The sequence below is a fragment of the Netta rufina genome (genome assembly GCF_964035555.1).
Source record: "Netta rufina genome assembly, chromosome: 24".
In the NCBI taxonomy this organism is placed as follows: Eukaryota; Metazoa; Chordata; class Aves; order Anseriformes; family Anatidae; genus Netta; species Netta rufina.
Window position 1 is genome coordinate 5739544 of NC_140148.1, and position 26590 is coordinate 5766133.

A 26590-nucleotide genomic window follows, 5' to 3' on the forward strand; every position below is an offset into this window, starting at 1 on the left:
GCCCAGGGAAGTGGTGGAGTCACCATCCCTGGAAGTCTTCAAAAGACGTTTAGATGTAGAGCTTAGGGATATGGTTTAGTGGGGACTGTTAGCGTTAGGTCAGAGGTTGGACTCGGTGATCTTGGAGGTCTCCTCCAATCCAGAAATTCCGTGATTCTGTGACAGGGCAGCAGAGGGCAGCACGCAAGCAGGATCTGGGCAGCCGGACCCGTGGCGAGAGACGGGAACGGCACGAACGGAGACAGACGGGAGCCGCTGTGCCCGCGGCCGGGGCTGCAGAGCCGGCGGCACACGCACCGTGCCCGCAGGCAGCCGCTCGCAGCTGTGGCACGGGACAGGAAAGCTGCGAGCTGGCCGCCCCCGGCACCGCGAGACAGCCTCAGGGGTGCCCCTCGGGGCCGGCTCCCAGCAGCGTGGCGCACCGCACGCTTCGCTCTGGCTGCCCTGAGCCGCCTCGGGCCGGGCACCGCGAGCCCCCCTCAGGGCACGAAAGCAGCCCGGGAGCCACCCCCGGCCGCCCGCCGCCCCCCTGCCGCCCATCTGAGGGAACACGCGCACCCCCTCCCCAGACAACGACGCCCTCAGCAAGCGGTTAAACGAGCCCGCGCTCCTATTGGCTCTCACTGCTATCACTCAAGAGGTTGCCGCAGTCCCATTGGTCCGCGTCGCGAGGGCGGGAAGGCCCGCACGCGCGGGGCGGGAGGCTCCCTGCGGGCTTCGTCGGAGCGCCGGCGGCGCATGCGCGGCGCTGCGGGGCGGCTCCGCGAGGGGCCGCGCCGTGACGTCCTCGCCCGCCCGCAGCGGGGCGCGTGCGCGGGGCGCGGAGGGGGCGGGGCGAGGCGGGCGCCGCGGCGCTGAGGGGAGGCGGCGGCCGGGCCGGGCCGGGGCGGGCGGCGGCGGCGGCGCAAAATGGCCGACAGGTTCTCCCGCTTCAACGAGGACCGGGACTTCCAGGTAACGGCCGGGGGCGGCCCCGGGAACGGCGCCGGCGGGAGGCCCCTCGGGGCCCTGCGGCCGCCCCCCCGCCGGGGCTTTGTGCTCGCCGGGGGCCGCCCCAAGGTGACCCGGGGCCGGCGGCGGGCACAGCGCGGACCCCCGGGGCCGCCCCCGGCCCTGGCCAGGCCGCGAGGGCCCCGCTCGGGCCGGGCGGCGGCGGCCGTTGGCGATCGGGGGCGGGACGGGAACAAAAGGCAGCGGCCGGGCTGCGGCCGGGGCGGCTGCGGGCTGCCCGTGGGGCTTCCCGGCGCTGCGCTCCCCCCGGGACGGTTCCCGGGTCTCGCCGTGTAATGGCCGGTGCCTTCGCCGAACAAAGAAACGCCTCGGCGTTAATGCCGGAACGGGCCGGTTGGGCCGTGGAGCTCCCGTTTCGGGCGGTGGAGCGGGCCCGATCTGCAGTTTCCGAGTGTTTCTGGTGGCAGTTTGCTTTTGCAGGAGGGTGCCGGGGCGCCTAGCACGGGCAGGGCTCTGTAGGATGCAGCCAGGAAATGGGCAGGCTCCGGAACCCGCTGCCGCACGGCCCCTGCGCGGGGACGTTCTGCGTGTTGGTGTGTCCGTACCTCTGCGGCCAGCCTGCCTTCACCAGGAGTAATTGTAGCAGCGAAACCTGTTACTGTGTCATTGCGCTGCTCTGGTCATGCAGGGAGAACGTGCGGTGATGTCAGGGAGGAAGCAGGGCTCCATTAGTTGATGCCAAAATCTTCAAAGCTGCTGAGCATGCTCGCAAACAATAACCCGGTCCCAACCGTGTTTTCCTCTAACTTTAGGAAGGGGCACTAGTTTTAATTAGGGCTCTATCCATGCCAAATGTCAGGCTTTCAGTGCTTTTCCCGTAGGCTAAAATAAAAGGTAGGGTTTGTTTTTGTAGTGGGGTAACTTCTCTGTTCTCTCTGAAAATCTGAAAGTGAGAAGACATTTTGTGTGTTAAGGCTCCTTCCAAGGGAAAAGGGGAATCGGTCCCCTGGGAAGAAACCAAGTACAGAACAATTTGGAGTCGGTTAAGGCTTGCAGAGGACAGAATGTCAAAGTGATGAGTTATAAAAGAGCTGCTCGGATGGGAGGCTGGGGGCCCAAATACCTTGGCCAAGGTTGCGCTGGATTTGTGGGAGCTCGGGTGTCTGTGCAAGGAACTCTGATGCACGGTCAGGCTAATCATTTTTCAGAAATATGCTGGCGGAAGAAGGATTTTTGGATCTTATTTTTTTCCTCTTTGTTCTTCAAAATTGCCTTTGGAGATTACTTCTGGCTTTTTTTCTCTGTTTTTAGACCGAGGTGACTTGAGATAACATTGGTGTGGAGTAAAGGAAATAACCTGCTATGCTGCCTTTGTAGGTGATCAAAACCAGCATCCCCAATTACTGCTCCCGCAAATAAGATTCTCTGCCTGTTAGTGTGAAGTCAAGAACTTGTATGCAGCCTCCCTTTGGAGGTCGTTTTGTCGGGGTTAAGAAAGCTTTTTGTCACCCCATTTAGAGCAGTTTTAATTCTAAGCTTCAGCTGCTGAACTCTCTGTGCTGTGACAGAGCATGGCTACGAATGTGACCTCGTGTTATTGCTGGTCTGCTGGGACCGAAGCAGGCATGACAAAAGGGAGATGGTGCTCTAAAATTACCCGGCTTGGAGCTGGCATTGCTGCAGCATGGCGAGGGGGGTGGCAGCGTGGGAGGCTGCAGAGGAGTCCCTCAGATCTCGTTCTTGGGCGATCTGCTTGTGATCTTGTGATCTGGATGAAGTAAAATGCTGTGTACAGCCTCGAGAGACGAAGAGAAACAAAAGGTCGGGAGTAAAGCGTATGGGTCAAAGGAACCTTTTAACTGTTTGGAAGAAAGACAAGCGCCTTGGGATTAGCGATGTGACTGAAGGAAAAGCGCTGCTGGCTGGAACAAACAATTCTTCAGACTTCTCTTTATATGTTGTCTGCCTTCTTGCTGCAGAGAAACTAGGAAGAGTCCGGGTTTGGGAGGGTTGGCTTGGCAAGACTGTGAGTTGAGCATTGATGTGGGCAGGGGAGAGATGAGGTTAGCACTGCAGAGCTTACAGAGGTGATATTCAGGTTTCTGCACTTGTGAGATGCCCAGAGAAGTGGATTAAAGGTGAGCGAGCTGCTGATTGCTGTTCTGTCCTCCCGCGCGCCTGGCTAAAGGAAGCTCAGTGCGATTAGGGGGAAGGCAGGAATGGAAATGCACAGCACTGGGGGAAATCCCTTCAGGAGGGAAAGGGCCTGAACCAGCAGAGAAGCAGAAGGTATTAACAGGCTGAAATACACCAAGAGGGGGTGAGGGGAGCTGGGCTGCAGAGCAGAGGGCTCAGCTGAGGATTGGAGAAACAGGGAGAAGAGGGGGATTGTTCAGGAGGGGCGGCTGAAGCGATGTGGCTGTAAAGAAAGCAGCAGAGGGAATGGCTGCTCTGTCAGAAGGTTGTTAGGGACACTAGAAAAGAGTAGTGAGTACAAGGATAAGGTCAGGCAGCCTTAAGGAGGAAGGTGGTGGTACGGGGTGGGAGGAGTGTGTGCTCACAAGTTACTGAGGCCTCTCTGTGGCAGGGTGGGAGGAACGTCAGCGCTGAGAGTGGTTTGAAAGTTGAAATTGCCAAAGGAGCAGGAAAAGGCATCAGAAAATCTTGCTGCAGTGGGGTGGTTAGGAGCTTTGCTTTTTGGTATGTTTTTTTTCTTTTTTGTGGGGTTGCCTGGCAGCCAAGTCCTGCTTTTGCTGTGTTGTGTAGGTTTAGAAGCTGCATGGAGGGCACAGATCCTCTTCCCTTTTTTGCTGTGTGATCCTAGACCCTACACAAACGGAAGGGGAAGCCCCGGTGCTTTGACTGTTTTGCAGGTGCTGAACTTGAGGGCAGCTGCAGTGAAATGTGCTGAGCTTTGCTCTGTGCAGAAATACTTGATCTTTCCCTGACCAGGGCAGCACAGCAACTTGTTTGGGAGACTTCAGGCAATGAAATGATTTACTGAAGGAGGAAGGATGTTACCCATCTTCCTCCTTTCTTAACTTACCATTTCCAAGCCTAAAGAGAAGTCTGAAGGCTTACCTGAATAGATGCTGACCTTCCTCCCCGCCCTGTAACACAAAGGGTTATTTTGGGGTGGGCCACTGCGGGGCTCGGTCCCTTGGTTAGAAGGGGTGGCTGTCACTTGTCAGCTTCTGCAGGCCCCGTGATTGACTGGCTTCCCCCCGGCAGAGCCGAGCTTGTGAACCTCGGTGACTCCAGTCACTGTGAGCGATAGCTGTCGACGGTGCTAACAGGGTGTTTTAAAAAGTGTTACTGGAAGCGCTGTAAATACATGAGACAGCTGCAATAAGTAAACATATTTTTAGTGTTATTTGTGTGTAATTGCGTTTTTTTTCTTTAGATTAACTAGACTGAGCTCCAAGGCTGAATACCACGGATATCTGTGCGGCACTGAAATCCAGCGGAGCTCCCAGTTAGTCACAGATGTTGAGAAAATGTTTTGTTGCTCTCTCCTTCTCCTTTGCATTGTTGAAGCAGAAATATTACGAGCCATATGTGTATATGTGTACGATAATTTCCTCTTCCTACGTACACTGCACTTACTTGCATCATTAGCCAGACGGAACGCAGGCTGTTCTGTCTCTGGGTTTTTTCTTTTCCTTGTGCAGTCTGTGGCATGGCAGAACGCTTCCGTGAAGCAGAAAAGGCAAGTTCTCCAACCTGGCTTGAATTGTGGCCAGTCTGGACTTCGGTTCCCCTCCTCTTGCTTACGCCACGGAGATAGACAAGTTTTTTTTCCTCAAACACTCCAAGAGCTACCTGAGCCCGTGGCTGTTGGTAGCTGCTCTGTGCTTCCAGCATCCCAAGTTGGACGTGGGCTTCACGCCTTGGCGTTGGCAGCCCGGCAGGCACATGAGAAGCGGGGCTGAGCAGGCCGTGGGCTCCCCAGCATCTGGGCGGGCAGCGCAGAGTCCTGCGATCCTCCGGGCTGTCGGCAGCTTCACCTTGTACACGTTGCCTAAGGCAAACCTGCTTGGTTTTTATAGCCTGCAGCAGGCCGGGGCTGCTCGCAGGTTGTAGGACAGAGTCGGTCAGTGGGTTTTCTCTGTGCGGCAGGGAGATGAATAGGGCTGTTTTCTTTTGCCTTCTTGTGCTATCTGGGAAGAGAAAAAATGTAACGTGGGGGAACGGCGGAAAGAATAGGAGCGGAGTCACTGCAAAACATGATATCCCGAGCTGGGGCGACACAAGATTCCTGTGCCTGAATTTGCCTTAGATAAATGTAGCTGGGAGCAGGCCAAGAGGTAGCTCTCTTCCATGGCGTGCTTTCTGTCCTAAGAATTAATCTTAGTTTTTTGAAATCTGTTAGTGTTGTTTGGAGATGCTCGTCTATCGTGAGGCCGTGGTTGAATGTCTGGCGTTACAGCACAGGACGAGCTCTGTCCTTACCTCCTTGGCAGGACGCACCGACCCCTTGGGTGGGCAAAGGGGGAGCATTGGGACCACAACTGGTTTTTGTCTGTTTACGTGAACCTGGAAGGGAGGAGAAAATTGGGGTAAACGGGTTAAAAAGTAGATCAAACAGTATTGCTTTCAGTTCTAGATGACAGGAAAAGCTGAACTTGGACATGAAGGTCTGGAACTTGCAGGGTTGATGAAATCTCTGTAGACCTGCTGCTTCCTGGGTTGCACCTTTCCTTATTACATTTTTTGCCACTTCCTTTTTCTTCTCTCATGCAGTGATGTTCTGTTGCGGCCAAGGCTAACTAGGTGGGAAAGGAAACTTTTGTCCTCTGGCTGACAAACTGTGTCGAAGCCATCGCAGTTTCTTGTGAGCCCCCCTCTTCCCCTGCCCCATCCTGACTGGCCTCCAGGCTCCTGCTGCATGGGGTTGTCAGGCTTTAGGACATGACCTGATCAGGTGCACTTCTTGGCCAAGGTTTCTGTGGTTGATATGCCTCTTTCTGTTGTGCTCTTTTAAACTCAGTAGTTCTTAGTACTTTCCATCTTCAGGCAGCTCCAGGAGTAATTAATTCTTCGGAGATTTTAACCATTCAGAGTTGTAAAGCCAGAAATCAATATTAGGATGTCAGCTCTAAATATCTGGGTATTGCTTACCTTTTGATTTCCATCATATGACCCCATTTTGAGTCCAGGAATGAGTGCTTGGCTACAGTATCTCTTGAAGACAGCTGTTAGCAGCGAATGTTTTCCATTAGAGGTTCTTCCAGGAGTTTGTCCAAAGAAAGGTGTGCCTGCCTTTGTTTTTTCTTCAGATTTTTCTGTTTTCAGCTTTTATCTGCTTTTCCGTGTTAAGTCTTTCTCTACTGTGCCGAAATTTGTTCGTGCCATGCCTCTTACAAGGGCATATACAACATTGCTGTCTTAGCTCCAGGCTCTTCTGAGAGCTGTCCCAGCCAGCTCTGACTCCTGTTACTGCAGGACATCTTACTGTTCCCTCCGTGGTGTTATGGCTTCCGGCATCTTAACGCTTTCCAAAGCCTTTACTGTGTGACTGGAAGACTTGCATGGCAGAACCTAGAACACTTCCCAGCTGTATAACGCGCGGAGATAACCATATTTTTACTACTTTATTTGCCGTTCCTTTATACCTGCCCTTGGGTTGTGTTTCTTTCCTTTTGATGCTGTGCTGCGTGGAGCAGGTGCCAGCAGCGTGGGTTCCCTTTGGTCCCGGCCCTCTCACTGCAGCCCCGTGCTGGGTTTGTGCAGGCTTTGCCGCGCTGCGCACAGGTCACTGGCACACAGCTCGGGTTGCTCTGTGCAAACATGTCCGTGGTGTTGCTCGCTGCTCGGCAGGCTTCACGAGCTGTGAGTTCTGTTGATGGTTACTGTGCTTTCCCTGCTGGCTGTTGGTAGGAATGTTGAATGGCAGCAAGTCTCATGGAGGGACCTGGGAGCTTGAGTCCATCCTGCATGCTCCTGAGCGAGCTGTCCTGTGATGTTCTGGTGCAGAAACGATCCTTTAGCAAGTCAAACACCATTTATTATGTTTTAAAAGATGCCACTAGAAATACTTGCAAGCACATGGTGGTGAACAAGTTAGACCCTAGACAGTAACTGACTAGCACCCAGCGGGGTATTTTCCCTTTGTCTTGCTTGAAAGTCCTTGATGGTGATGAGGATGCGGGTGCTGGAAGCTGCAGCACCTTCTGCATCACTGTGTTGAGAAGAGGCTAAGAGAAAATTGGGTGAGTTAGACCAGTGCTGATGCTCCCCAGTACGGGTGCTGGAAGTGCTGAAGAGCTGAACAGCATTCTTCACGTGCGGGAGCAGATTTAGTGCTGGCATTCGTGGTGGCAGAAGGAATCTGAAAGACATTAAATTGTTCTTGGTTGGTGCCAAAGACTGCAAAGCACTACGAAGCAGGGACCTGCCTGTGGCTTCCACTCCTTGTACAAGCTGTTTATCTGTGAGCCGTAGGACATGAAATGGGACAGCTCTAGCGAGGTGTTTATCTGCACGTTTTCATGGTTTAAAGCTGTGACCTACCAGTAGTCCTGAATGTGCTCTGGTTGAGTGTTGTTTCAACGTTTTTAGACTTAACAGAATTTTACCATCAAAATTAATTTTTAGGTAGCTAAACAAAAGGTGCCTTCAGCATCTCAACATGTAATTACAAGGTGCTTTCAAAAGTTGCCAATTTAAATTCATATCCAAATCATAAGTGATTGCTTTTGTTGTATTGACTTGAGAGGATTTTCTTTTGAAGTACTCTCAAAATAATTGTGTGTTTGCCTAAAATATGGTTTTGCTGCTGCTTTCACAAGATGTTGACTGCAAATATTAAGCTATTTCTGAGGGTGTGAAGGTGTACGTTGTCTGTACCTACTCTTACGTTGCTTATGTACAGGAAGGGGACTAGGGAAATGCCTTACGGTGTGCCGAAGGCAGTGAAAACACGAGCTGTTGTTTGTGACTGCTTTACGTCTGTGTTGCCGGAAAAGGATCACTTCAATTTTTTTTTTCTTTTTTTTAAGTCTTTGCAGTCATTTCAGGAAACAATGGGGGAAAAGAAAATGGTTTTGTTCTGAGAAACATTAACAAAAGCTTTCCAGGTACCACGTTGGTTTTGTATCACCACTCCTTGTAATTTTATGGAACTGCTTGACTTTTAAAAGTGTCCAAGAGAGCTTCTTTATGTGAGCGAAGGTTTGGATGGAGTTGTCTTCGTAAGCATATATTGGCCTTCAGAATGCATCTTCACGGTGCATAATGAATATTCAAGAAACATTTCTAAGCTACGCTTTGCAGGAGTTGTTTTTGAGTTCTCTGGATGGATTTCTGAACATCACCACGGTTGTCTGCATCAATTACATTTTGGAGATTTTCCATCGTGTGGAGTCATTGGGTCCCGCTTAGCTTATAAGGGCAGCATAAATTACCGCCTGAGATTCGCAGTCAGCATACATGCGGCAGTATGGATCTTGCAGAGAAATTAGAAACCCATTAAGTCTTGATTGCGTGCCGTAAACAGTTGATTAGCTGTGGTGTGCCTGATTTGGCTTTCACAGCTCCCACCTCGTGTCTGCGATGGCTGGGCTCAGCGGTGGGGCTGGCCATGCTGGAGCCCTGCACAAGGGCTGAAGGGCCGTGCAGGCGGCCCTGGGCACGCGTGGCTTTTCTCCTTCCGTCTGTACCCGCAGTCAGTTTCTCCCATCCCACCGAGCTCGGGCTGTGCGAAGCCGGTGGCTCTGCACCAGGCGACCCGGCCAGGAAGGCTTTTATGAGAAAAGAGCTGGAGGCAAAGCAGAACGCCATGTGAGACCTCTGTAGGTTGTGCTTTCCTGAATACAGAGGCTGGCGGAGCCTTTGGTTTAGGTGAGAGTGCCTGGTGCTGCTCCCTCAGCTCCTCTCACGCGGCTCCACCATCCCCAGCCTTGCCGCAGTGCTGCTGGAGCAGCAGAACTTGGGCAGGCTGCTGGGCTGCAGCTGATGCTGGAAGTTGGGCTGCCCCGTCTTCTCTCAACTATTCTAACTCCTTATAAAAATTAATTAATTAATTAAATGTAATGGGATGGCTGTTCCTGGGGTCATCGAGGCTTTTTCTTTACCCAGGAAGGTACCAGCTGCGTGCAGGCAGGCAGCGAGGGCAGCGGAGAGCTGGCATTTGCCCAGACGTGTTCGGGTGCTGCTCCAGCTTGGCTGCTGAAACCTCCTGTCTGTGCTGACCTGATCCAGGATGGCTGCAGGAGGCATCAGCTGTGCTTACAGGCGGACACTGGAGAGTGGAGCAAAAACTGCTGTGACTCGTAGCTAACTAACGTGGTCTGCCCCGGCTCTAGCTGCACCACGCCATGGCCTTGTCTGTGGGTACAAGCAGCTCTTCCCAGCCATTCCTAGTGTCTCCTCTGCTATTTTAAAACAATGCCTTGAGAGCTTTCAGAAAGTGGGAGTGTGTTTGGTTAAGTACTTTAAAGTGGCATTTTTGGGTAACAACGCCCACTCTGGTGGTTTGACTTAGTATTTTGAGAATTTAAGGTTTACTGAGAAAATTCTTAGATAACTAGAATGTGCACAGGTGGTGCTAATTTGCTTTAGTGTTTTAAAATTCCATTTTCTAAAGTAAATGGACTATAAATATTGTTTTCTGAGTCTTTCTGATGTTTCACCAGTGTGAAAACTTAATTTTTGAACAGGCTGTGCTCTTTTTGAATGCAGTTAAAAATTGTGATCACGCTGTGCTCTTTTCCGGTGCATTTAAGAAATAACGAAGATGAGTATAGTGAGGCTTTTCTGCCAAGTTCTTTTCTTTAGATTATATGCACGGTCACGGGAACGTGTTGCTGTACACCCTCCTGAGTTGGAGGAAGGTAAGCGTGGAAATAGAGATCGCTTCAGCTCTGACATCTCAGTGACTGTGTCCTGTGCGTTCCCTCCTTGGTCAATGCTGATGTTAGTGCCCTTAGCACGGATCTGTGGTTGTGAGCTGGAGTCTTCACTGACGTAGCTCTGCTTGCAGTTGTCTGTGTGAGTCTGGAGCAGGCAGGATTTCCCCCAGGTGTTCACATTGTAGGCTCTTTGTCTCTGATTTCTGTTGGGTTTTGTGGCTTGCATTGTTTGCTTTTACATTAGCAATAGTGTTCTTGTAACTGAGCTCTCTTGTTGAGCAGTAACTGGAAGGGCAGCTGAACGAAAGCGTTCTGAAAGAAAGCCATCACTTTCACATCTCCATTATGCTCCTTTTTTGTTGTCGTTTGCTCTCTCCACTGGAGTGCCGCGTTGAAATGCTCAGCCTAGCTGCCGAGCTGTGGACTGCCACACTTACTAGATGGGTAACGTACAGCTGTTTGTAGAAGAAACCACTAATTCCCATCAGGAATGTGCACTGCATGGGATGCGCTCTGCAAGCTGACATCTTAATATCCTCTGTGTTTGGACAGATCGTAAAGAGCAGTCCGATAATTAATATCCAGGGAGGTTTAATAGCCTTGAAGCAGTCGAGTGACTCATCGTCCTTTCCTCATGGTGGTGATGCTGTAGGTGACTTAGAAAATGCAGTGCTTGGATGTCTGGCCTGGTTTTGGATCCACCCTTCAGGTGAGAAGGAAGGGGAGAGCATGTTTTTCTTCTGCCTTGTAGCTGTGAAGATGCTTTTAAAAGGAATTTCTTTCCTAGGAAGATCTGTGGGTCCTTAGATGTTTTGTCTTTGCCAGCCTTTGTGAGAGCCTGCCTCGTGGAGATGACCGGCTGCTGTCTTACAGGGGCCAAAGTAAATTCCGGGATCCTCAGCTTACTCTGACAAGTGGGTGTAAAACACCAAATTAATTTCACTTGTATCGAGCCGTTTAGTGGCAACAGTTCTTCACACTAAATACTTTGGGTTAGAAGTGTGATTAAATTGTTAAAATTTGAAATTATGCATGCCAGGTCTCACTGCTACAATGTTTGGGAGCTTGGAAGAAAGAAACAAGCAGCAGTGCTCTTCCCCTCAGGCTATTTCACTTGAATTGTTTCAGAAAACCCAGTGTCCATTTAGTCTTGGACAAAAAGGGACTTCCTGGGCTGGAAGGTCCACGTATTTGCTGCCCAAGTAAGGGAGTATAACAGTCCAAAATCCCACATGGAGGCAGCTTTTGCTAGTTGACTTCCAAAAGCTGTGCTCCAGACTTGCTCGTTTAGCATGCGAGGGCTCCGAGACACAGGGCTTGGCTGAGAGCTTCGTGCACGGATCCAACAGGGAGAGGAGGGGAAAGGAAAGGGCACGGGGCTGCGAGTGACCGGGCGGTGGCTGCAGAGCTGAGATGATGCAGCCAGATGAACCACAGGCTGTGGGCATCTTGGCTCCTGGAGGGGAATGCAGCGAGCCCAACAGCTGGTGTGCAGTGTGGAGCAAGTGTGTGGGCATTAAAGGCTTGCCCTTGCTCCTCATCCCAGCAGTAAGGTGTGTTGGATTTCATCAGGACTGCAGTGACGCACCCGGCTGGAGCCCTCGCTGCAGCATGGAGTGCTACAGATAGCAGTGAAGGGTGCTGGAGTGGAAGCCCATCGTCTTACGTGCCCTGCTCTTTCAGGATGGGGCTCGCAGCTGCAAGGAGGCAATGAAAGCAGTGCAGCACGTCTTGTTTGACAGCGCCCGAGCTGGGAGGCCCCGGTACAGCCCTGGGGCTGGGGGCAGAGGGTGCGAGGGATGAGGGCGCTGTGCTCAGCCCTGGGGAGTGTGCTGCTGGAGCAGGCAGGGGCCTCTTTAGCTGGCAGGGCCAGGATTTAGCATCTCTCTGGGGCAGTCACGCAGGGAAGATGATCTGGGACTAGGTTTTGAACAAGCACTGTTTTTTTTTTTTTTTTTTTTTTTTTTTTTTAATGTGGCTGTTATTTGATGATCTGGTGTCCGTTTGGTAGGGATTGAATTACCAGCTACACTTAAAGGTTTCTTCTGAAGAGAGAAGCATTGCTCAAGTCTGCAGAAGATGCAGATTAAATTCGTATTAAAACATGGTCTGTGCTTATAGTTCTCATCTGCCAGAAATGTAGTTTATTCTCAACAGATTCAACATTTAGGTTTTAATTAATTGTTAGACTTAAATGTTAAAGTATTTTGTCTTCCTCTGATTCATTGTCTTAAGACACAGCGGCACAGAAATGTGAAATGGATCCCTTCGATGTGCCAGGTTGAGGAACTGGAAAACAAAGACAACAGATTGAATTCCCCCCAGCTTGTTTCGGAGCCAGCTCCAGGGCTGAGGAAGCGAAGGGACAAACTGTGCTGCCTCAGCCCCATGGAGTCCCGGCTCCAAAAGGCCTCTGATCACGCGATGGCAGGCAGCACCGCTTTAGTGAGGCTTTATTGTGACAGCAGAAGCGAGAGCCCCTTCTCTGCTTGCTCCTTAGGCACTGCTATGATGAACACGCTCATAGATGTGACCTCGGTGTGACTGCTGGGTTACCTCCTGGCTTTTTATCCAGGGTGAGCTACTTGATGGCAGAAAGAGAAATTTTCCTTTAATTGTCTGCGTTAAGGATTGAAAAAGAACGCTCCCTGTGATGCGTGTTGCTTTTGGTTTGGTTTGGACGCTTTGTTACCCTGGTGGCTTCAATTGCCAGGCCTGGGACAGACAACTTCCTAATATAGTGAGTGCGGTGTCGGCATCCCCCGGGGCTTGGCGCAGTGTGTGCCGAGGGAATTTGTGTTACCCAGGAGTTCGGGGTGATGGCAAGCGCCCTGCCTGCTTCCACACACGAGGCGTTTGTAGTGCTGCTACTTGTAAAAGCAGGCAGCCCGGCTCCACTGCCATGACCGGCAACAAAACCCCGGAAGTATACAACTATACAAAATGAATCCTGAGGGACATAAAGGAGATAACAGTGAGATCCTGGGACTTGGAACAGCTTTGGTTGCTTTTTGGCTTCTTTGCATTTGTCTCTGGTCTGTTCAGTCCCCTGCATAGCTTCTGGGAGGAGACTTTTTTTTTTTTTTTTTAAAGCGAAGGCAAATAGAGTTGTAAAGCCTCAAATCAGCAAGGTGTGCTTTCAGAGTGGAATTGACCCTTGTCTTTTTAAAAAATAATTTCAATATGTTGGCAGGCAGTGCACAGAAGGAGACAGTGAGTAGGCAGAAATATTTTGCCAGCTCCAGGTAATTTAGTTGGCATAGTCTGAGCTATCTGCAGGCAGAGAAATCACATCGTGAAATGAGCGGGGGGAAAGCAGCCTATGACTTGGCTTTTGCTGGGAGTGTTTCAGGTGCTCGTTATCTAAATGTTTTGTGGATTTTAATGTTGTACATGAAGTTTTACTAACGTGCAGCAGCCGACAGTACGAATTCATCAGCAGTGTACATGCTCTTGACTGCTTTTGTTCTCTTGGGCACTGTTATGGGGAGGCTGGGCTTGATGACGTCACAACACAGCCGTGTACGCTGTGTACATCTGTGCTGTGCCCGGCTCCAAAAGCTACTGATTTTTGTCGTACGCAGCTCAAGGATTGCACGTGCACAGTACGTTTGCCTTTAGCTTGCTTCTTGAAGGCTGTCCGAAAAAGATTGCTGCCTGCAGATGAAATCCCGAATCTGCTCTGGGCACATGGGGAAGAAGTGCTGGGTGTAGAGCGTGGCCTGTGTGAGCGGTCTGTGCCCCGCGGGTGATGGATAGGGCAGAATTTTGGGTATTGAGGCACATTTTCTTGGCAGCAGGTTTCTGTCAGGATGCTCTCTTGCAAATTTGCATCACTGGCAGGAACTCCAGTTTCAGAAGATTTTTGGAGGCTGTTGTCTGGCTTGTAAGCTTCCAAGAGGCAGTCCATTACAGCTGTAATTTGCTCTTTCTCATGCTGGCTTTCATTAAAATTTTTGTAGAAGGAAAAATTGGTGTTGGTAGAAAGGAGGAGAGCAACAACATGTTTCTTTTGGCAGCAGTGCAAGGTGTTCCTGCTCAAAGAAATTGTGGAGCTGGAATACAAATAAAAATCCCCACGTGTTTGGTACTGGCTGAGGGTTCTGGTCTCACTGGGAAAGGGACAGTGACAGCCTCTGGTGGCTGCATGGGGCCGTGACACTGCACAGTGCCCGGGGGAGGTTGGGAAGCTGCAGAAGCAGCCCCTTCCGGGACCTGCTCCCTCCAGCAGCCACCTCTCGGCTTTGTTTTCAAGCTTGCAGTGAGCAAGTGGGACCCCGCTCCCCCTTCCCCCCCCCAGGATGTGTATTAACTGTGGTGGTTGTTAGTGATGCGTCGTAAACATAGCGAATGGCCAAAAATGGTTCACAGCGTTCGCAATTTCAGGAATTTGAGGCTTCTGAGAAGCTCCAACAGAGACATGGATTTCCTGAAATGGCCACTCGTGCTGAGGGTGTTCCAGCACCGGTGGCTGCTCTCCAGGCCGTCGGCGTCTGCTTCCCCAGCTTGGGAGCCCCCCTGCTCAGCGCCTCGGAAGGGCAGGGAGGTTCGGTTCTGCCCTGCAGTGGGTGCGTGGCGCTGGTCTCCGGCTGCCATCGTTGCTGTGCTGCGCTTCCGTGGGGCCCTGGGTGGCCCTGCTCAGACGTCAGCGATTCTGAAGCACATGTGGGGTGTGTGTGGGGGAGCTAGGTGTGGCACACAATAACAATAATCCTGCTTCCTTTTCCTATCCACGTGGCCACTCTGTAGGACTGCAGATACCTTGTGGGCTGCAGCTATCCTACGGAGTTGATCCAGGAGTGTAGAGAAGCAAGGGGATTGGATTTATGGCTATCTGTAGCCTTTTCTTTGCCCTGTCAGCATCTGCACGCTTTATTAGTGTGCTGTGCGTCTCTTGGTCCTCTTTGCTCAGACGTGTTCATCTGTTTGGCCGTTACCGCTTCTGCGTAGTGGCTTTAGGTACTGCGCCCAAAATGCTCCCTCCTGGTGCGTCCACATGTCTGCAGGCTGATCGTGGCACAGAAACTGCTGAGTTCAGGTGTTGGTGGTCACTTGGGCTCACCTGGCGTTGTGCGGCTGGGGGTGCAGGGAGGGGGCTGCTTCAGACCATGGCCGTGTGCTGAGGCACAGCGAGGGCTTCCTGCGGTACCGCTGTGGGTTTTGGTTGACTTGAGGTGCGTGAAATTACACGCATGCTGCAAGCAGTTTGGATTCCTGATGCAAGGAAAGCCTTTAAAAAACAAACAAATAAAAAACCCAAACAAGAAATAAACCAAAGAAACCAACAACACAAATAAACAAAACACAAAAAACAGCAACAACAAAATGAACCAAATAATAAACACACAAACTAAAACCAGCACCACAAAAAGCCTTCCTGGAGCTGGGGGGGGTGTCAGTTCCTTCTGATTCTTGTTCTGTGTGGTTTTGGCCAGCACTGGTGCTTGTAGTTAATGTTTCACAGACTTTAAAACAAAACAAAATGAAAATATACACACACACCCCAAGTGTTGTCATCTTAATTTTTTGATATTTTACCAACTTCTATAACTTGTGAACCTCATTGAATTGGTACAGTTGGGTTTCAGAATGACTTTTTTTTTTCCTATAGCCTACATACTGAATAGAGGCTGTATTTAATTAGTTTATATTTAGCCAGTAAAACAAATATAAAATCTAACACATGCACAAGCCTGTATCTTGAAATGACACCACGGGCAGTGTGTCCTGCTGTAGAGCTAACAGTTTCCTTTTCTTCCAGGGCAATCACTTTGATCAATATGAAGAAGGGCACCTGGAGATAGAGCAAGCATCTCTAGACAAGCCTATAGAATCGGTAAGATACATACTTATCATCATCAAGCCACCAAAAATTAGGCCGTGATCGGATGGTACTTGATGTGAATGCAGTCAAATTGGTTAGGAGTGGGCTCCTTTTTGAAAATGACAGGACGGGGTTAATTGTGGTGAAGTGCATGCCAAGATTAAGTGAGCCAGGGATTTAATCTTGAAGTAGCTCTCCTGAAATTATAGGTAACTTAAACTTTAGTTCATTGTGATATTTCAGAACTTATTTACAGTAATACATTCAGTTGTAGACACTTATTTTGTTCTTTATGTATTTTGTTGAAAAATCAGTATAATTCTTATGTGAACCTAATGGAAGACCATAGTAAAATGTATTTTGATCCTTGATAGCTTTTAATTTCGGTTTAGTACTGGTGTGTTAAAGAACAGTGTTAGGATGACATCCGGCAGTATGGAAACATGGATGTATTAGTATAGCAGCCCTTCCCCATGAATCTGAAACTGTGATGTGAGTTTCTTTAAAGTATTTTTCATTTAACAAACAAAAAACCTCTGAATTAGGTATGGAGAGTACAGCCAATAGATGGGGAAAGTTAAGTTTTGTTTAGTTTTACTTTTTTAAGCTTTTTGGAGCTTTTTAATTTTTCTCTCTGCAAAACATCTTCTGCTAGTCTTAGGCATGATATCTTGTTCAGCCTAAACTTCACCCGTGAGTTTGGCACTTAGCTTTTGCCTTTCAATTTAAATATTCATTTGCGGTTTCAGTACAAGAGGAAGAAAAGTGGTAAAGAACAAAGGAGGGTTGCCCAGCAGTGTTCTGATTAAGACTAGTTTTTTGTTAAAGTTAGAACTTCTCAAATATTTATTTTCCCAGATAATAATTTTAAAGTTTCTTCATGTTAGCGTGCACTTAGAAGAAACTTAGTGTTAGTAAAAGATGAATATATATTTTCATTCATGTGTAGGTTGGTGTTGTGTGTGTTTGTGTGCGTGTTTAGATGTTTACAAAAATTTACACAACTTGGGGTGTTCGACATTTTTCTTCCGCAGCAGTTGGCCCATATTAGCTAAGCAGCCATGATCTGGTTTGTATTGCACGGTCTGCCTTTTTTAATTTCTTCTCTAGGGTTTCCTTTCCCCCTTCTTATTTCTGTTCTTCTGGTCCAGTGAACACTGCATATAGTACCTACTGTCTTAATGTGCTGGCATGATGCTAGATTTAGGCATGGCAGTAATTGATGACGCATGAGATAATGCTGCAGAGATGGGAATTTGTATTCAATGTTTTCCTGAATACTTTAATCTTATGCTGTGACATGGGGATTTTAATTAAAATGCCAAGCTTGTTTTCTTGTGTAGATATAATGAGAAATACTCATGGGTACCCTACCTACTCTGTGCCACATTGGAAATTAGCATTTACAAAATAATTAAAATACTACCTACAGACTAGCCTGGTTATCTGCTTTCTAAATGTTTTCCAAACAGGGGAATAGAAATGGTCATAGATTGAATCTTTGTGGTATCCTGAAGGAAGTGATGCCTGCCGAGGCATGTAAAGTCTGAACGAGCACATAGACAGACAGTGCATCTTGGATCACCTGCAAATGTAATCTTTTGTTGCAGTTTGATTAATGTTGAACTGTGGCAGAAAACTGAAATTAAATTACAGCTTTAGTATCTCATTCATGCATATATCACCATCCAAATATTGTGGCATTATTACTGTTACTCCAACTTCATTGTAGGCTTTAATATAGGCAGTGTAGCCTTATGGTTAAATCTGAAAAGCATTTGATGGAGAGGAGAATGGTTTAATCCTTAAGAGAAGAAAAAGGTAAAACCTCAAGTTCTTATTTTACCCCCCCCCACACACACACCTTCTTTAATATCTATTAAGAGAAACAAGCATTTGAGGAGAAAAACCCTTAGCCTGGGACACTGAGCTCTTGCAAAAAGTCACAGAACTCATGAAATGTGTGTTCTGCACTGTCACATCCACCGTGCTCTGTGTTGGAGTGTGCTGGAGCTGGCTTCGTGTGCTAGTTCCAGAATTCAAAAGCTGCAACTGCTGCACAGTGGCTGGGTTTTTCCCTGACTTGTAGACAAGCCTGGTTTTTAAAAAGTGCCATCAGAAACAAACCAGTCGCTTTAAAAATCTTCACATTATCTTCATTAGGTACACTGTTGATTCTTGGAAAAAAAAAAAAAAAAGTGTAGCTGGGAAGCACAAATAATTCTGTCAGGTTTCCTGCCACCAATGACGATTTTGCTCCCACCCTATTAATGACCCATGCGCTTTTGAAATTGGCAAATTGCACACATTAAAAGGAGTGGTTTCCTTGTCAGAGTCTGGTGTACCTGTCCTGCGAGATTTTTCACTAGGAGCGTGGTGCTCACGCTGCTTTTTCTGGCTTCAGATATTTCATGCTGTTGGCCCACCCAAAAGTGCATAACAGGCTTGAACTGAAATTGAGAGGGAAGGAGTAAGTACAAATATATAACTTGCAAATGCCACACATCTAAATACTTGCAATATTAACATTTATTCACAAATTGTTTTGTAATCCTTACCCAGCTCACTGTTAGTAATTCAGCTGACCTTTACAAAGGAATCTGCTCTTAGCAATGAGTAAGAGCCTGTTCCACATTGTGGAACTAGTTTCGATGACAAATATCTTTGTGCAAAGGAGGGTGTTTAAAACAATAGCAGATCAAAGCACTTCCCAGGTAAAGTTTAAAGTTCAGTTACTCCACAGATCACAGTGGATCAAGTATATTCTCTTAAATGTGCTTCTTGCAGCTTCTCACGTCTCTTCAGTAATAAGAAAGCTCTCTAAAGGCAGCTTGCATTTGGAAATCCCACAGGGCAGAGGGTTTCACTGGAAGCACTTGTTTGACTATCACCGCTGAAGTGAGATCCATCTCTGCAGCATTATCTGTTGAGAGGTGCTGACTGTACTGCTACAGCATGCAACTCAAAGGTGGCTGGAAAATAGGTTTGGGAGTCTACAGATCATTACAATGTTGAAATGTGTCCTCAATTAGCGCACTAGGATTTTGTTCCTGTGGAAATCCTGCTTTGTACAGCTTGTTTAGGCCAAAGATGTCTGGACTGAAACATGCGACTATAATCAAAGTATATTTATGGAAAACAGAGCTGACACGAGCTAGTGGATGTACGTAGCCTAAGTGAGAAGCCAGCTATTTTCCATTACTAAATTGAAGAAAGTATTTCCTATCAATGAACTCTTCATAGCTGCAAAGACCAATATTTATTTTTCCCCTGCAAGTAACAATTTTTGTTGTTCTTCTGGCTTGAAAAATGCTGCATTTACACTGGCTGGTCATGTCAGTGGAACCACTGGTGTTTGGTGTCCTTGAAAATCAGAGCACTTTGCCTTTCCTTGATTCAAGAAGCTGCATGCATTTGTTTAAAAATATTTTAACTGCACTGAGTTCAGGTTTTTCAAACGGGAAGTCATAAAGTATTGCAGCTTTCATAGAATCCAGATTTTCTTCACGTTAATTTAATTCTACTTGTGTACTGAATCTTGCTGTGAATTCATGGTTTTCTTTGTCCCAGCAGTACAGATCAAGTAGGAGATAGCAATACACCCTTAGAGCCCCCCCCGGACAGCAGCTCTTTCCCCCGCAGACCACATACAGAGTGTCAGGGAGTCGAACCAAGCCGTCATCGTTGCAGGTTGGAGGCGAGGCTGCGTATCGTCCACTGATCCTGGAGCTTGGTAGCTTGTCCTTGTCATCACTAACAAACGTCCTTTCCCTCTCTCTAATTCTGCTCAGTCACACGAGGAGGTCCTTGCCCTGCACAGGGTTTCAGACTTGAGGTGCTAGGTGCTGGAAGATCCCAGGCCGTTGTAGACGTCTGCACGAGCTGAAGTTGGGTTTTGTCGCACTGTATATCTGTACGGATCTGTGGACTCCACTAGTTCCAAAGTGTAATTTGATGAGGCTGCTGATTTGACATTTAGCAGTAGCCATATGTGGACAGCGCTATAAATAATGTGCTTCTTGAAGCTGAATGGTGTAGCATTACTATTTGGCTTTTCTCTCTAGTCTTCATTGTGTCATCTGTAGTGAGCTATAGGTTTTGTTTTGGGAATCTTTTCAATCTCTTGTTTGCATGGGTTCACCCAGTAGCATCCAATCCTTGCTTATAGATTCCTCAATACACAGTCAGCACAGCTTACAACCCACTCAAGAGATGTATGGTTCCTGCCGATGCTGAGCCGATCAATGAGAATGCAGCACTCGGGGTGGCGTGGGCATCATACAGCAAATCTGTACTGGGCACAACTGGTGTTGGTTTATTCGTAACGCAGCTCGATCCACCTGTTGCAGATTCTCTCCACGTACAACATCATCAAACCCTTTCAGTTTTCGTACACATCTTTTCATCATATGCATTTTTTTTCTATTGGCCACGACCTTTTTCAGAAACCTATGCTGGGGGTATCGTGCTCAGGAATCGCTGATACCTGCGAAAAGTGAGCAAGGGCACGTGGTCAGTCAGGGCGCAGGATGGGGAACTGGGGAAGCCAGTTTGAGCTGTTTGAGAAGGTCACTTTGCAGATTTTCCAGAGCAGCTTAGCCAACTCTCCTGAGTGTCTGGTGAAGTGCAGACCTTCATGTTTCTGACATGCCTTTGAAAAAGTTGCACTAAATCTGCAATGCAAAGTTCCCCATCTGTAAATAGAAGCGATCACCTCTGCTCAAGAGCTTCAGTGTGCTGAGAGTAGTGCAGAATGGTGTAAACAGTTGCATCAGGAGCCTGCCGAGGCACTCAGCCTTACGCTGAGCATCCTGCCATCCGGGGCTAGCGGTGTGCAGTGCTGCTGCTGGAGAGCCGGGAGTAAGTCTGGAGTAAGCTTGGAGTAAGTAAGAGCTCCTTTGTTCACCCGGCTGCCACACATGAGCTCCAAAGTGAGAGTGCGGGCCCTGGGGCTGTCAGCTCTGCTCTGATTTCCTGCTGGGGCTGGGGGTGTTTTTGTAAACCACGGCAGCTTTCTGTAGGAAAACTGCTGCAGCACGAGGATAGGCTAGTCACAAGGAACAGCAGTTCTTGACAACAGCGGGAAGCTTGGTGTAAAAGATGTTTGTTTTTTTTTCCTATGGGAAAGAGTCCACACTTTTACAGAGTTTTCACTTAAAAGTGTAATTGGGGGGAAAAAAAGGCAACCAGCGGTTGCAACACTTGCTGCCCCATGTCAGAGTTTGGTCCTGGTATCCCCGGTTACTTGCCAGGCTGTCACGCTTTGCAGAACAGGTCTCACATGTGAGCCTAGCAATCCTGGCCTTCCAGAACTGAATTTTTTAGGGTAGCATTTACACTGAAGAGCGTTCCTGCCAGCCTCCCGCTGTGAGAGATCTGTGATAGTGCTTTGAAATGCAGGAAAAAGGTAGGACGTGGTTAGAAATCGTCATGAGCAGACAAGTGGCTAGGTCCCAACTTGAATGTTAATATGAAACTCTTGGGGTTGTTCTTCTGATTCAGTGAAACAAAGGCGCTCCATTTAAATTTGGTGATTTTTTTTTTTAAATTAGCAAGTTTTCACTGCTTAAGCAAACAAATGGAAGCGACTGGGGAGAAATGCCCCCTTCCTGGGAACCGAGGCACGATAATGTTCAGGCCTAATTCCAATTTTTGTCAAACAACTTGCGACCATCCTCTTGAGTGGTTTTGTAAAAGTGGTGCTAATGTGTATAACCCTTCTAAATTTTTCTTTTTTCCCTTTAACATTTGTTTACCCCTTCACTGTGTCAGTCACAACACACCGCTCTTGAATCTCCCAGCTGGTCTTGACTTGTTGAATTTATTTTATGCTTTCACTCTTCTTTAATAAATACATTACTTGCAAGCAGTGAATTGAAAACAAAGCAAAAGAAAAACTACCATTAGTGATTGGACAGTTTCTTACTTTGTGTTACATTTAACTGTTCTTTTGACAGCCCAGTTTTTAAAGCCAGGTTCGTATGGAAATGCTTTCACTCCACTTGCACTGCTTTTGGAAATAGCATACTGCTTCATCTGTCTGTTTATTTTAGTGCATTCATAACACAACACAGTCAGCACAATGTCTCATCTCCACTTAGCAAAAGATCGCAAAGTACTCCTTGTCCTTTTTTGAAAACGCAGCCATTTTTGTCAGCATCAGCTTTTAAAATCCGATTCAATAATCCTTTGTCAGATACAGTTGACGTGCTAATGGTAGAACAATTAGTGCGTTATCTGCAAGCCCCATGAACCCGGGGCCGCTTTGCATGACGGACCGCGCGGTCCTTGGGGCTGTTCGATAGCGGTCTGCAGCAGATATGGCCCAAGGTAAGTTTTCCTACACTTCCACCCCAGTAACCTCCATGGTCTTTGTGATTGGAATACGTATTTGCTCATTTTTCCTTTTATTGCATACACTGATTTAAGCTTTTACAAGCAGACGTTCTCTTACTTCTTGTTTGATTTTTTTTTTTTTCACGTAGCCCTAATTATGTCCTGGGGGAGAGCCAGGCGTGTGGGAAAGACGTACGCTGGTACCTTGGAAAACACGGCGAGACAAAATGTCTCACTTGGCTGGTGTATTGGAAAAAAAATAAATTCATACCTGATAAGATGTTTTTTGAGGAAAAATGTCTCCATGCAGCCAATATCTTTGGGAAGATCGTGTCTTTCAAGCTGACTCACCAAAGTTCTGCAAACTGTGTGGTCATTTTCTGCAGTGGGGAATGAGTGGAAGGAAACTGCTGTTCTGATTTCTGTTGATGACTTGATTATTTAATTACAGAAACATGCAGCATTTTTTGTACGGTTCCATGTACCACTCAATGTTATGGATTCACAGCCCGTTGTGATTCAGGGTATTTTTGTGATATCCTGAGTTGTGGTTTGTGTAATGGCAATTAACCAATAACCAACAAATATATCTGATTTCTTTCTTGCCTTTTTTTTTTTTTTTTTTTTTAAGATTAGAGGGTGGGCACGTTCCTACCCAAGAACCCATCTGAGGAGTTGACAGTTGGTCACTGCTAGCGAACAGCGGATTCTTCAGCTTGAGGGTCACAAGGGTGCCGTTGGCACTCTTGGATTTTGTTGTTGGGAGGAAGAAAACTTGCAAAAACAAACAAACAAACAAAAAAAACCAACAACAACAACCAAACAAAAAAGCCCTGTAATGAATGCCACTCCAAGCCCTGTCCGACCTTATTTAAAAGCTGACACTTAATTGCTGCCTCAGTACTTTTCCACTTAACTCATTCTGAAACAGCCTTTTTTTAGGAAGATGAGACATTATGCTTATTGTTTCCCCTACATGCACTAATGGTTCCTTGCTGTTAACTTATTGCTAGGCCTGTTTCATTCTAACATCTTAGTATTTTTGTTAGTTTACATGTGAAATGCATCACCCAGTCTGTGCTTGAGCTCATTTTATTTAATTGATTTAATTATTATTTTTTTTACTAACCTCACTGTTTTTTCAGTTTAATATTGGCTGCATGCTAGTTTATATATATATATATACATATATAAAAAAAACCAATCAAGTCTAGCCTGGATTTTGCTATGATTGTGTTTTGGTTTCTAGTGGTGGGGCAGTCTTGCACTTACAACTTACTCAGTATTATAAAAGCCTGACACACAAACAAAATGACTAAACACCTTGTAGATTTTCCTTACAAAAAAAAAAAAATCTTAAGTGGTGCTGTCTAGGTGATGGATATGATTGTATAAATAGCTTGATTTTATGCTTTTTACTGTCAATTTTTATTGGTACACTTTATTTTCTCCCACATTGCTTTTTTATTTATTTATTTTTTATTTTATTTTAAATGTGATGCACAAAAGTTGCCCAGCACACCATCAGAAAGTGACCGTCCCTGATACCCCGTCCCCCTGGAAAAATTCTAGCCAGCAATTTTTGACATTTGTCTTTCCCTTTTATTGGGCATATATTGCCTTTTCAGTAGCATTTTTTTGCATGCATATATATGTAGAAAATCTCTTGCTCATCACATGTTTAAATGTCAGCGGGAAGGGAAGAATATATTATTGGAATATTTTTGGTTTGTTTTCTCTGTTCTGTCTGTCAGGATAATATTGGACACCGCTTACTCCAGAAACATGGGTGGAAGCTGGGCCAGGGATTGGGAAAGTCACTGCAGGGTAAGTCCAGCAGCTTCTGTCTGAAACATTCAACACTGGCTTCAGTCTTTAACAAAATTATTTCTGCTTTTTGTTTCTAGATTAGATTTTCTTTCCATTATTAATATGTCCAAACAAATGCACTGTTGAGTTTCATGTTTAGCAGTTTGCGAGTGGAAGCTGCTGCCTCCCTGGCGGGTACAGGTTAGACGTGGCGTGTGCGTGTTGTGGCCCCGTAAGGTCGCCGCATGTGGCCCTTCTGGAGGGAGGTGACTTAACTGCCTGCTCACTAACAGGTAGTTGTGCAGCTTCTGAAACTTCGTGATACTCTGCTGGCTGGATGCTGTGATATTAAAGAGAATTAAAAGCACAAACCAGTTACAGTGATGTCAGAAGCCATTAGAAGGCAAGGCGTAGGGCCCACTGGCGGCTGAAAGTGGTGGCAGAGGCTCATGTGGATGGGAGAGGCTCATTTCTGGTCCCTCTGGAGGGCTTCCAAGGGTCTCCTTACTTCTCTTATCCTGCAGGCTCCTTGCTAGGGACTCCGCAAACCTCCCAAAGACAGCTTAGTGCTAGAGGAACCAACACACCCAGCCCTCTCTCTGCCCCGCGTCAGAACTCTTCCTGGGGAGCCAGAGATGCCCGATTTGAACTGAGCAAATAAGTCTGGTTCGTGGGGTGGGTGGGCTGCCCGCAGCTGGGTTGCCTTGAGGAAAGCCCCAGGTAGCTTCTTACCCCTGAGTAGCTGCCTGTGTGCTTGATGTCTGCCTGTGACCCCTGCAGGAAGGCGCTCGGCAATACTGCAGGTGTGGGACCGTGCACCCAGGCTGCTCCTGCCGAGACCTTGTGAAGTGTTTGAACCTCAGTGTGCCCCGAGTTCCTCAGAGTAATTTGCTCCTGTTCCCATAGCCTTAGTCTGAAGACCTGGGAGCTTGTAATTGGACTTCCCTGCCCCTACAGTGACCCCATTAGAGACATAATGTCTGTGCTGTGGAGGACTGTTGGAGAGGTAACGAGTTCTGAGCTCTGGAAATGCATATTAATCTCTTGAGCTAAGGCGCTCTAACTTCTCAGACAGGACTGCACTGGTGGTTAATGCTGCTCGCTTCCTCTAACCTGGTTTCATGTGTATTCTCCGGTTACTGCATGGCATTCTTATGGTCCTCTCTGCCCTGTGCTGGTGCCAAAGCTCAGGATGTGGTTGCAGTCATCACCTCTTAGGCTTCTGCTTTGGCATGGCATTCACTGGATGTGTAATTTGGTCTGTTTTCTCTTTTGGGTGCCCCGTATTGCTCTGTGTGTCACCAATGTGGAAACATGGAGGCTTGAAAGAACCTAAAGCCCTCTCGCAGCCCCAGCACGGCCCTGAGGACACTGTGTGAGCCCTGTCGCAGGCACTGACCTAGCGAGGGACGTAGCAGATGACTGTGCACAGGGTGAGAGGTGGTGGCACTGTGTCCTGAGGCTGAGACTCAAGACTGCCCATGGCAGGGTTCAGGCATTTGCATTTCGATATTTGTCCAGATCAAGACTTTTTCCCACTGCACGTTTCGGAGCGTTGAATCTGTGCCCTGTCTCGAGTATTATCAAAGCTTGCGCGATTTGAACTGACTGGAAGCTGCAGACAAGCTGTTGGTACAGCCCGTGAGGGGCTTTCTGCATTTCCTGCATTTTGAGAGAAACATGGGAGCAAAACCAGCCTGTCTCGCCTGACCCGAGCGTGTGCTGAGGCTTTCCTGATGGAGGCTTTGCGGAGGGCTCAGGGATTGTGCGGTGCCTTCGCCCCTGGCCAGGGCCAGGGGCGCTGGGTGGCACAGCGCTGCCAAGGGCACTCCCCTTGGCTGCCAGCAGCCAGAGCCTCTGGTGTTGCTGATGGTTGCTCTGGGAGCGCTTAATTCATTATCCAATTACCTTAATTACGTCATTGTCCCCAACCTGCTTGTTTCGAGCTGTGCTTGAGCCTCAAACTATAAACAGCCCATGGGCAATTTAATGCAGCGGAAGTAGAACCACTTCAAGTAGAGTTTTGCTGCAGATGTTATCTGGCCTCCTGTATCTAGCTGCGGAAAACCTTGAGGGCAGCAAGCCCTCAAAACTGCATTTGGTTCGCACGTATTGAATTGAGAGTACCTGCACCTTTTTTCCCCGCGCAGCTGATGTCAGTTAAGCAGGAAGTTGAGTTCAGTGTGCTTATTTTCATCATTGTGCAGATTTAAATCTAGCTGTTTGTCTGTGCTGGGGCTCCCTCCTTAGTTTCAGTGAATCTGAAAGTTAGAGGACGTTGTCCTGGGCAGCCATCCATACCTGCGAATTCTGTAAGGCCCTCAAGTTGTTCAACAAGGGCCTGGTGCCGCCAGACTGTGCCATGGCGATGGCTTCCCTTGTGCTAACTAGCCGCTGTGGATGTAATCCAGCAGTGAGGGTGCTGCTTCTCTGGGCCAGAATACCCTAAAATTCACGCTTACCAGTTGCTAGCGGTACCTCTTGCTGTTCTAGTAGCACGGTGATGCCTGGCTGATTGGCTTGTGCCCTGTGCAATGTCAGAAGCAAGCAGGGTAGTTTTGCACCTCCAGGAGAAGCACCTCAAGGCAGTGGCCCTTGCTAGCTGTGCTAGTGGTGCCTTTGTGGTGCTGGTAGAGGAGCTGAGCCTCTCGGACCAGAGTAAGAAACCCATGTCCTCGCTGGCGTAGCTGGTGTAAAAGGGGGGACTGCGATCCAGCTGGAATGTGCCAGCATGCTGCTTGGTCTTAGATTTGTATCGGGTGGAATACTGGGCAAGGGTAGTGCTGTCATCTCTGACCGCTCTAGGGGGAGAACAATG

The 26590-nt window shown here is 47.9% G+C and overlaps 1 protein-coding gene across 3 annotated transcripts in view; it reads left to right on the forward strand.

Annotated features, from left to right (window-relative positions):
- The first annotated feature begins 845 nt into the window (after positions 1-845).
- The window catches only part of GPATCH8 (G-patch domain containing 8), a 55495-nt gene continuing 29750 nt past the window's right edge, over positions 846-26590 (forward strand). The window contains exons 1-4 of one of the 3 annotated variants that reach the window (XM_084301228.1): positions 15566-15639; positions 21585-21602; positions 23718-23790; positions 24679-24778. Coding sequence is in view for 1 of the 3 variants with exons in the window: in XM_084301226.1 (XP_084157352.1) it covers positions 910-954; positions 15565-15639; positions 23718-23790 (193 nt within the window). In the remaining 2 variants the exon portion in view is untranslated. Of the gene's footprint in view, positions 955-15564; positions 15640-21584; positions 21603-23717; positions 23791-24678; positions 24779-26590 lie in introns of those variants that run through there. The other 2 variants (XM_084301226.1, XM_084301227.1) reach the window with 2 other exon arrangements.